At 50.0% G+C, this 11,768-nt stretch overlaps 1 protein-coding gene across 1 annotated transcript in view; it reads right to left on the bottom strand.

Annotated features, from left to right (window-relative positions):
- Positions 1 to 8,511, bottom strand: part of LHFPL4 (LHFPL tetraspan subfamily member 4) — a 52,952-nt gene extending 44,441 nt beyond the window's left edge. Inside the window, exons 1-2 of the mRNA XM_023218373.1 lie at positions 8,487 to 8,511; positions 7,010 to 7,417 (exon numbers count right to left, since the gene is read on the bottom strand). Of these exons, the coding sequence (XP_023074141.1) occupies positions 7,010 to 7,415 (406 nt within the window). The 5' untranslated portion in view covers positions 7,416 to 7,417; positions 8,487 to 8,511. The remainder of the gene's footprint in view (positions 1 to 7,009; positions 7,418 to 8,486) is intronic.
- Positions 8,512 to 11,768: the final 3,257 nt, after the last annotated feature.

Genomic DNA, 11,768 nt, shown 5'->3' with positions numbered 1-11,768 from the left:
AAAAAAAAAAAAAAAAAAAAAAATAGAATAAAGGCTGAGGCGAGCAGATCACTTGAGTGTTCTGGAGTTCAAGATCACAGGAGTTCAAGACCAGCCTGGCCAACATGGAGAAACCCCATCTCTACTAAAAAATACAAAAATTAGCTAGAAATTGCTTGAACCCAGGAGGTGGAGGTTGCAGTGAGCCAAGATCATGCCACTGCACTCCAGCCTGGACAACAGAGCGAGACTCTGTCTCAAAAAATAATAAAATAAAATAATTAACAAGGCATGGTGGTGTGTGCCTGTAGTTCTAGCTACTGAGGGGGCTGAGGTGGGAGGATTGGTTAAGCCCAGGAGCCCAAGGTTACAGTGAGCCATGATCGCGCCACTGCATCCCAGCCTGGATGACAGAACCAGACACAGTTTCAAATAAAAGAAAAGAAAGAAAGAAATGGAGAGAAATGTAGATGAATATTCTATGCCACAGTGATCGGAGTTCCTGGTTGAGGTTACTAGTCCAGAGACCCTGATAATTAAGAACACACATCTGGGCCAGGTGTAGTGGCTCATGCCTGTAATCCCAGCACTTTGGGAGGCCGAGGCCAGTGGATCACTTGAGGTCAGGAGTTTGAGACCTAACATGTTGTGGCCAACGTGGTGAAACCATGTCTTTACTGAAAATACAAAAAATTAGCCAGGTGTGGTGGCATGTGCCTGTAATCCCAGCTACTCAGTAGGCTGAGGCAGGAGAATCGCTTGAACCTTGGAGACAGAGATTGCAGTGAGCTGAGATCGCACCACTGCACTCCAGCCTGGGTGACAGAGGGAGACTCGGTCTCAAAAAAAAAAGAAAAAGAGAAAAAAGAACACACATCTGGAAGGCTGAAAGGTACTCACTTCTAGGTCCCCCAAACCCCACTTCCTGCCACCTCCCACCTCCAGGGTCCACCAGCTTCCATTCCATTCTACACGTTTTATTCTCTGCTGTGGTCCAGGCACCAGAGCACTTAGTATTGAATGAATGTGGTCAGAATCACCTCCCTTCCATGGAATGAGGAGAGGTCTGGGTACAAGTCTCACTGTGTCACCATGAACTTGTCCGTTCTCTCTGAGACTCAGACCCAGTCCTTACATCTTTAAAATGAAAGAGTTGGGGAAGTCGGTTGATAAGACTCTTTCCAGCTGACAGTTTATGCCTTCTTAAGCCCTTTGGTCATCCTGGCAAGTCCAAACTCTAAGTATCAAGGATCCCTCATAAACTGCTCTTCCCTCGGACTATGTCACAAGAGTAACAGCAACTATTTACTGAATGCTTCTCATACACCAGGACCACACTCAGCATTTTTACCCCCTTCATTTCCAAAGCAGGTGCAATGATAATCTCTGTTTTTACACATGAAGAAACTGAGATTCAGAGAGGCAAACCCATTTCTCCAAGGCCCACAGTTGGAAAGTGGCAGAGCAAGGATTATAAGTCCTTTATTCTTTGTTCGTTTTGTTTTATTTTTGAGACACAGTCTGGCTCTGTTGCCCAGGCTAGAGTGCAGTGGCATGATCATGGCTCACTGCAGCCTCAACCTCCTGAGCTCAAGCAATCCTCCCACCTCAGCCTCCTGAGTAGCTGGGACCATAGGCGAGTGCCACCACATCTGGCTAATTTTTAAATTATTTGTAGAGATGGGGTCTCACTATGTTGCCCAGGCTGGTCTCGAACTCCTAGACTCAAGCAACCCTTCTGCCTCAGCCTTTGAAAATGCTGGGATTATAAGCCAGAGCCACTGTGCCTGGCCATAATCCTGTGCTCTTACGTGACTAGCACATACTTATCCTGGCACCCTGACCCTTAACCATACTTCAGCTTGGCTAACTACATCGGGCCCACAGGTAACATTTAGTCCATGGAGCTTATAGCTCTATAATTTGTGTATTCACTTCTTAGGTTCCAGTTCAGTGATACAAACAGGTTCTAGATCTGTATTAGACTTGTGTTGAGTTTTAGCTCCACCTTTTATTAAATGTGTGACCTTGCAGCAAGTTATTTTAACAGATGAGGATTAAACGACAATGAGTGTGAAAATGTCTAGCATAGAAGCTGGCACATTGGATATTCTTAGTAAATGGGAACAACCAGGTAAAAAACATAGCAGAGATATCCTGCCTCTGTACTTAGTTAGCAGTTGACTCTTCTGGCAAAAACATGTCGCTATCCCTACCATTAATCCTCCTTTAACCAAGATCTCGGGAATTTTTGTTCTTTGTTTTGTTTTTTTGAGACGGGGTCTCACTCTGTCGTGCAGGTTGGAGTGCAGTGGTATGATCATGGCTCACTGCAACCTCCACCTCCCAGGCTCAAGCAAACCTCCCGCCTCAGCCTCCTGAGTAGCTGGGACTACAGGCACATGCCATCACGCCTGGCTAATTTTTGTATTTTTTGTAGAGACAGGGTTTCACCATGTTGCCCAGGCTTGTCTTGAACTCCTGAGCTCAAGTGATCTGCCTGCCTCAGCCTCTCAAAGTTCTGGGATTACAGACGTGAGCCACCGAGCCCAGCTGATCTCAGGTTTTAGAGTCAGGCATATGAAGTTACAATTCAGGCTCCACCACTTACCAGCTGTATGACCTTGGACAAATGACTTTTTCCTCTTTGAGGCTCAGCTTTCTCACCTATAAAATATGAATAATGGCCGGGCGCGGTGGCTCAAGCCTGTAATCCCAGCACTTTGGGAGGCCGAGACGGGCGGATCACGAGGTCAGGAGATCAAGACTATCCTGGCTAAGATGGTGAAACCCCGTCTCTACTAAAAAATACAAAAAACTAGCCGGGCGAGGTGGTGGGCGCCTGTAGTCCCAGCTACATGGGAGGCTGAGGCAGGAGAATGGCGTGAACCCAGGAGCAGAGCTTGCATTGAGCTGAGATCCAGCCACTGCACTCCAGCCCGGGTGACAGAGCGAGACTCCGTCTCAAAAAAAAAAAAAAAAATATGAATAATGGTACCTACTCCACAAGATTGTTGTGAAGATCAAATTATATAATGCATGTAAAATGTTAGCTATTTTTCTTTAATAATAATAAGTCATAGTAGCATCCAACTGCTGCTGATTAAAGTCGAAATTCTTTGATCCAGCATACTGTGGCCCCCATAATTCCTTCCTCACCTCTCCTCATGCTGCTCCCCTATGTGGATGCCACACTCAAGCCAGATGTGTCTTTCTCACCGCTATGTCTTTGCCCACGATCTTCCTCTTCATTCAGGATGCTCGCTCATACCTCCCACCTGGTAACACCCCGCCCAGCTCAAGCCTCACTTCCCAACTAAGCTGGCAGCCCCCTCTGCTGCTCTGGGTTTCCACAGCATTTCCAGCCTGCACATATTAGTGCTCAGACTGCCCAGAGGAAAACTTCTGTTGGCGCTTGTCTTGCCCATGCTACCCCTCTTCCGGTGCTCACACTTGATTTATCTTTGAGGGAACTGACCTTTCTCCACTATCAGTCCATGTGCAGTTCCGAGGATAGGTATGTGGCTCAGGCCTTAGACAAAGTCACTATGATTAATTAAGAGGTGGACAGTTGACCAAGCGGGGCCAATCCAGCTCAGCCCGGGAACATTTGCTGGAATTATTCTTTTTCCACAGGCACCACTAAGCTGAAACAATGTAAATTAGATCTACTAGTAGCCTTATTTGTCACCTTGAAGACAGAAATGGATTTAAAACGAGTGAGCACAGAGGAACCAAGAAATGGAGAGAGGCAGATTCTTCATGGCATGATGTGAGCATCTGGATCTGTCCATGCCCAAAGCCAAATACTCTTGACTTTCAAATTAAGTGAGCCGATAAACTCTAGCTTCTTTATTTTTTTCTAATTTATTTAAGCCAGCTCGAGTTGGGTTTCTGTCGTTCGCCACTTAAAGACTGCTGACTAATATAGTGACTTAACCAGACAGTATGCTCCCTGAGAGTAGGAATTGCATTTTATAGACCTAAGATCCTTGGAGACAGGGATGACATCTTACGCATATCAGTATTACAGGACTAAGCATAGGGATGGTTACAGAGCAGGTGAAGAACAAATAGAAGAATGCATATCTTTTTGTATTTTCCCAATGCCCCCATGCTCTGCACTCAGAAGACCCTAAAATACTTGAATAAAAGTTAACAGGAACAGGCCAGGCGCGGTGGCTCACACCTGTAATCCCAGTACTTTGGGAGGCTGAGGCGTGTGTATCACCTGAGGTCAGGAGTTTGAGACCAGCCTGGCCAACATGGTGAAACCCCATCTCTACTAAAAATACAAATAATTAGCCAGGCGTTGTGGCAGACGCCTGTAATCCCAGCTACTCGGGAGGCTGAGTTAGGAGAATCACTTGAACCTGGAAGGTGGAGGTTGCAGTGAGCCAAGATGGTGCCATTGCACTCCAGCCTGGGCAACAAGAGTGAAACTCCGTCTCAAAATTAAAAAAAAAAAAAAGTTAACAGGTACAAAATCATATGATAAGCACTTTAATTCTTATGTGACACAAACATAGCCCTTTGATTCTCCACAGTTCCTCTGAGGATGACTGATTTATGACTTTCTGAATGGAATGATCTTGATGAAAGAGTTGTCCCAGGATCCCCACAGGGCTGAAAGAGATACTTTATTTTTTACTTATTTTATGTTATTTTTTGCAGAGACAGGGTCTCGCTATGTTGGCCACGCTAGTCTCCAACTCCTGGCCTCAAGCAATCTTCCCACCTCAACCTCCCAAAGTGCTGGGATTATAGGTGTGAGCCACCATGCCTGGCCAAGAGATACTTTAAATCACCTTATCTACCGGCTCCCAGTCCCCTATTGTACAAATGGGAAATTGAGATTTAAACTAAAAGGCTTACTTAACAATGCATGGTGAGTCACAGACCCAAGTCAGTCAAGAACCCCCACCCCAAGACTTGTAGTCCAGTGCTCTGGCCTCTGGCCTGGTGTCACTTTATTAAGCAAAGTGAATCAGTCACTCACCCAGAGAACTCAGAAATCTCTGAACAAAGTGGAATACACTGCCCAACTCTGCCAACTGCCCCCTCCGCCCACATGGGTGGGGCAGTAATGCAAGGAAAAGTGCCCTGGGCCAGAAGTCAAGAACCCCTGGCTGTAGAACTAGCTTCCTCCCTTATCAGCGTGTGACCTCAAGTAAGCCCTTCCCGTCTCTATACTCAGTTTCCTCTCTCTAAAACAGGGGGAGGGGAAGGTGGGATTTGAAGGAGCTGATCTCTAAGGCACCTGAAATTCTATTATTATATGGGGGTTGTTGGACAATTCATCAAATCCCCAAGATTAAACCCACACAGATTACAGAGAATTTGAACACCAAGAAGTCAGCAACTCATCTGCAGACTCCAAATTAAGGTTGATGAATTGAGGGTTTCAGCTTGCCTTTGCAGGAGAAATAGAATGGAAATACATAATATCACCTCCATGGGTAACACAGAGAAGTATGGAGCCATATCCCCCACATCCTATAGTTCACCTTTCTCATCCTCTTCAAAGATCCACATCTAAATTGAGTTGAGTGAGATGAATTTGAAACAAGCCCATTAGGATGTCCACATCTGCCTTCTTCAAAGTAGTCCTTCTGGGAGTTTGGGCAATTCTTCCAATGAGGCAGTAATTCCTCCCTGCATTTGTGAAAGTCCTCTTGTGGAAACAGACCAGCCTCATGACTTTGTCCTCACACCTTGGCTATCATTTCAAGTGACAATTATCAATTTGATGACCGATTGTATTCTCTATACTTGACCTGGAGTGACTTCCAGCCATTTCCAAAAGTTACAGTTCTCATTTAAAAGATAGAGGTTTCTCCTCAATGACGATATTCAAGTGATTACACCCCATGCTTCAAAGTTAATTCCCTGCAATGCTCTGAGCAATGGAATCATCAGAAAGTGATATAATGCCTCCTCCAGGGGGTCTCTTTTGGAATGGCAGTCACTTGTTGAATGTCCTGAGGTGCTTATTTTAAAAAACCATCTCTGCAGCATGACAATCACATTTCCCCCTTCTCTTTCTCATCCCTGCAAGACTGCAAACTTTTCCCTTCACCAGCTCTCCTCCCCCACCCCTCCCATACCCTGGCCCCACTTTCCTCAGCCCAACTCTCTTCCCTGCCAGCAATTAGGCAAAAGTCCAAGTTGCTGAGTCTTCAAAATCTATCTCTGATCGAAAGGTGGGTGGAAGTGGGGGACTCTAATGGGTCCTGGAAAATTGTCTCAGCATTTCTCATTCCCAAAAGGCCCTTCTCTGGTTCTTAGCGTAAGATGACTGTCTTGGTCAAACATTTCAGAGGGTCCCAGGGACTCACTCCCATTGGGCATGGCACCAGAACTTTCCTGCACGGTGCAGGGGCGGGAGGTGGGGATGGAGACCTGCCCTCCAGAGACCCATGTCACCCAATGATTTTGACCACTCACATCTCAAAACATTGGATAAGCACAATAGACAGCCTCTCGCCCTTATCACAGCATTTTAAAGGTTACAAAACACTCTTTCATTTGTCCTTTTGGCACCTTCTCCACTGTTTTACAGATGAGGAAACAGAGCCTCAGAGAAGTAAAGTGAAACACCCAAGTTGATAGTGTCAGCAAGTTAAAAGTCCAAGCTAGATCTCTTGACTCACCTTTTATGCTTTTTTTCAACATAACAGAAATCAATCATACCTACAGTAACCCCTCATTCAGATAAATATTTCCCCAAGACAGCCAACAGAGACCCTTGGAGACACTAACTTAATGCTAGCCCAGCAATAAATGCAGTCTACCCATATCCAAGCATACAGACCCACCTGCCTAGTCCCAAGGCTCTGTCCTCTGCCCTAAGGTGTCTTTATCCAGCACACCCCCTCCCCAGTACCCACTGAGGGTCCGTCAGCCAAGGAGGTGAGTGTCTTAACACAGAGAAGCAAAATCTACCTGACTCCTTCAGGAAGGGGACCTGGCATGAAGGAGACCCGTCCCCGGCGCTTGTTCTGGGGGTTCCGCCTACCCCCTCCCCTACCTGCCAAGAGCTGCATCCAGGCGCAGATCTTGTAGACCGTAGCTGTGTTGCAGAAGAAGAAAAGCGCAAAGCAGGTGATGCAGCCGAGGATCAGCACCATGGAGAGCAGCACGAAGAAGGCGGCCGCCTTGAAGGCGCTGGACGGGATGGTGCTGAAGTCGGTGAAGGAGCCCCGGCAGGTGAGCTCGCGGCCCGCCAGCCCGCTGCCCACGCAGTAGTGGAAGAGGCCGAAGTAGCCAGGCTTGGGGGTGCTCACGCTGTCGCCCACCCAGTAGGGCTGGATGAAGACCACCACGTTGATGATGGCGAAGCAGATGGTGAAGATGGCCCACAGCACGCCGATGGCCCGCGAGTTCCGCATGTAGTGCTCGTGGTAGAGCTTGGAGGCCTCCTGCGAGGGCAGCATGGTGCCCGGAGGCGGGGCCGGCGGCGGCGGCGGCTGGCGGGGGCCGCCGGCCCGGGACGGAGCGCCGGGCTATCGGGCGGGAGCTGGGGACGCACGCGAGAAGCGGCCCTGAGTCAAGGAACCCGCGAGGGCGGGGCCTGGGGCAGAGCTGGGGGCGTCTGGGAGCTGATAAGGGGAGAGAGGAAGGGGTCATGAGAGTGTTGAGGCGGTGTCTAGGGGGACTGGCAAAGGTCTCCTATTGGGGGGCCTAGGAAGGGGCCATGAGAAAGTTGGGGGGAGCCTGGGATGGGGATATGAGACCTGGAAGGGGTGGGGGGAGGTGCTTGAAAGTGGCCATGGGGGAGTTGGGGAGGGGGTTTGGGAGCTGGTATTAGGGGAGTAGGAGGGGACAGGGGGAGGTGGAATGGAGGCTGGAGACTGGTATTGGAGGACTAGCAGAGGGGCTGAATTTAGGGAGCTCGGAAGGGAATTTGGGGACTGGTATTAAGGGGTAGAAGGAAGTCTGGTATTGGGTGTCTAGGAAGGGACTATGAGGCGGTGGTGGGCGCTTCTAGGATGGGGGAAGAAGGAATTTAAGAGGCTGGGACTGGGTGGTTGGGAAGGTTATATGGGGGCTGGGACGGGGAATGGGGGCTGGTATGAGGGTCTAAGAGGGCAAAGTGGCAGAATTAGGATACAGCTAGAGGGGGGTCGGGGGCTGGGACTGCTGGACACTGGGCGAGGAGGGGGGGCTGTCCTCAGAAGCCAGGGCTGGAGGTAGGCTGGAGGGAGCCTAGGATTGGCGGGCCAGGTTTGGGGAGAGGGGGTTTCCAGGCCAAAGGAACGAAAGACCGGGGCTGGTGGGCAGCGGGGCCCGCGAGGAGCAGGCGGTGGGCAGGGGCTGTCCCCGGGGGGCTGGGGAGCGGCCGGGCCCGAGTAGGGCCGGGGTGGGGGGGGCGGCTGCCCCGCGCCCAGGCCGGACGCGCGCGAGGCTGCGGCCGCAGGGAAAGGGTGCGGGGAGACCAACCTGGGCACGGTCGGGGGCAGCGGATCCGGGACTGGCACGGCCTAGGCGCCGTGGCTTGGCGCTCCCAGCAGCGGCTGCCTCGGCCCAGGCGGCGGCCTCTGCGCGGCCTCCATCTTGCTCGGGTTCTCCCCGGAGCGCGCTCCCGCGCCGAGGCGCGCGCTCTCGTGCACCGGCGCGGCCCGGCGGAGGCGCGCTCCCGCGCGGGCGTGCGGGACGGGGCGGGGCGGAACCAGAAAAGGGTGCTCCTGGTTCTGGCAGTTGGGGGGAAGGGTGGCCACGATCCCTGGGGTCCCCCAGCCGGAGCAGCAAGCACCCCTCCACAGTAGGACCCCCTGATGTAGGGGACTCCCTTCTTCCAGCCTGAGCTGAGGGGCTGTGAGGCCCCACAAAGCCTATGGGAGTGGGGGGAGGGGCTGGAGGGGGTATTATTTGATAGGATTTGAACTGGATCTCTTACTCCCAATTACCTCCCCTAGAACCTATCACAGTGCCTGAAGTTGCACCATTACGCTTTCAGTCCTTTGGGTCTTGGAGGCGTTGAAGGTTCCCAGAGTCTCCTAGGAAACTGCCAACACCCCTGGGAGAGGGAAGCCCCTAAACTGGTAGCAGCCCACGCCTGCGATGGGGATTCGTTGGCTGCCAGGGCAAGGAGGGAGGCCTGGGGAACGGGACCCAGAGTGAGTACTAGGGGACAGGAGAGAAAGGGGCTGGGATATTTTTGGTTTTCCTCCCTACACTCTCCCCTGCCCCCAGCCCAGCGCCTGGTGTGAAGTAGGCACACCATAAAAATGTGTTAAAGAACAAAGGCACACCATAAAGATGTGTTAAGGAAAAAGCATCAAAGACCAGGCACAGGGTTAGGTCACAGAACCCCCCAGGGGCACCCCAAGGGAGCCCGTGTGGGTCATTTCTTTCCCTGTTGGAAAATAGCCTTGGCTTAGGATTTATCAAGATGATGTGGGTTTGAACCCAGACAAACTGAGTCTAAAACTGTCTCTGTGACCTTGCAATACCACTCTCCCTAAATCTGTTTCCTCATCTGTAAAGTGGGTGGATTAAGTCTCACTTCACAGGTATGTAAGTGGGGTGGGGTGGCAAAAAGTAATCCATGCTAGTAGGTCTCAAATACTGGACCCCATACACGGGTCGATCTCAAAATGTATATCTGGAGCTGGGCACAGTGTCTTGTGCCTGTCATCCTACCTACTTACATCCCAGCTACTTACCCTCCCTTACATCCCAGGGAGGATAAGGTGGGGGGACCATTTGAGGCCAGGAGTTCAAGGCTGCTGTGGGCTATGATCGTGCCACTGCACTCCAGCCTGGGCTACAGAGACAAGAAATGCATTTTTGGCCAGGCGCGGTGGCTCAAGCCTGTAATCCCAGCACTTTGGGAGGCCGAGACGGGCAGATCACGAGGTCAGGAGATCGAGACCATCCTGGCTAACCCAGTGAAACCCCGTCTCTACTAAAAAAATACAAAAAACTAGCCGAGTGAGGTGGCGGGCGCCTGTAGTCCCAGCTACTTGGGAGACTGAGGCAGGAGAATGGCCTAAACTCGGGAAGTGGAGCTTGCAGTGAGCTGAGATCCGGCCACTGCACTCCAGCCTGCGCGACAGAGCGAGACTCCGTCTCAAAAAAAAAAAAAAAAAAAAAAAAAGCATGTAAGATTGCCAATTGTCTTTTTTTTCCAGTGGGGAAGTGAGACTGCTCTTTTATTTTGAGATTGTGTATTTCCTACTTGCTTAGTGCAAAAACAAAAAAAACAAAAAAAAAACCAGCACACCACTTCTTTTAAGAAATAGTGGTGATAGTTAATGGGAGGTTTTTAAAATGACTTTATTTGCCAAAATAAAAAATAGGTAGCCTATTTCAATCCCAAATTTTATTAAAGTTATGGATCCATAAAATCCCACAATTTGGAGACCTGGGAACCATGTGAATTAGTCTCATTAAGCGCCTGAACATGAGGTGCCCAATACATTTGATTTCCCCTTCCATTTGGCTTCTTGAGAGGCATCCTGGCTGTTTCCTGAGAACCCTGCGATCCTGGAATCATGAGCTGCAGGGTCTGTGGAGAGCGTTTCTTTCTATATCTTCTCCCACTTTACAGATGGGGAACAGAGGTCAAAGAAGGGGGTTGACTTATCCAGAGAGGTAGGTAGATCCTGCCAGTCAGACTGATCAACCTGGTTCATTAATTTATTCAATCATCCAATAAATGTGTGAGGCCCCTGTGATGTGCTAGGCACAGTTACCAGGCTAAGCACTGGGGAGAAGGTGGTCAGTAAAACAGACATGGTCCCTGCCAGACTCACAGCTTCACAGGGAGATGGAAGGTGCTGGGGGCAGGGAGCAGGGAGGTGGCCACCGTCAAAGAGCGTCTCAGAGTCCCCTCTGGGGCTGCTCCTGGTTTGGGTCCTGTCCTGAACATACCAGGTTATTCATTACTCTTTACTCCTTACTTTGCTTGAATTATTGCCTTATTGTCTAGTCTACTGAGCCAAGCTAAGCAGTCCTGGGAAAAAATCATAAAAGTCCACTTATTACTCTTCCTCAAGACAAGAAGTGAGAGTTCTTGCTAAGATGGACCCCCAGTTCCTCTGTGGTTGCTCTGCAGAGCAAAGACACCCTATAGAGATCTGCCTACCACCCACTCACTCCTGACAACAGTGCTTTTTATTTGAAGAATCTTCTTTCTCCTCACTTGATCCCTTAGTGGGTCTCTCTCTCTCTCTGTCTCTCTGTCACACACACACACACACACACACACCATACTCCACTCCAGAGGGGTCAAATGATCAGACCTGGACAATGAGAATACTCCATTGTCCTGGACACAGTGACTGGTTCATAAGTGGGCCCATAACCCAGGTCAAACAGTTGAGAATGATATCCAGCTCATGCGTTGCAGTTTACAGAAAAGAAGTGTTCTCTTTCTGTTGAGTGTGTTGAGCTGAGGGAATTGTGAGCTGAAGCTAGTGGAGACAGAGCTTCAGCAGAGAGCTTGTCTAAGTAATAAGATCGACACAAAGGGAAGCTATGAAATGGAGAGGGAGGCCAGGCACAGTGGCTCACACCTGTAATCCCAGCATTTCGAGAGGCCGAGGCAGGCAGATCACTTGAGGTCAGGAGTTTGAGACCAGCCTGGCCAACATGGCAAAACCCTATCTCTACTAAAAATACAAAAATTAGCCGGGCATGGTAGCAGTCACCTGTAATCCCAGCTACTCAGGAGGCTGAGTCTGGAGAATCACTTCAACCCAGGAGGCAGAGGTTGCAGTGAGCCAAGATCCTGCCTTTGCACTCCAGCCTGGGCAACAGAGTGAGGAGACTTCTCACAAAAA

The sequence above is a fragment of the Piliocolobus tephrosceles genome, chromosome 2, assembly GCF_002776525.5.
Source record: "Piliocolobus tephrosceles isolate RC106 chromosome 2, ASM277652v3, whole genome shotgun sequence".
Taxonomy (NCBI): domain Eukaryota; kingdom Metazoa; phylum Chordata; class Mammalia; order Primates; family Cercopithecidae; genus Piliocolobus; species Piliocolobus tephrosceles.
Note: the sequence above shows the minus strand (reverse complement) of the source record. Positions and strands in the feature narration are given on the sequence as shown.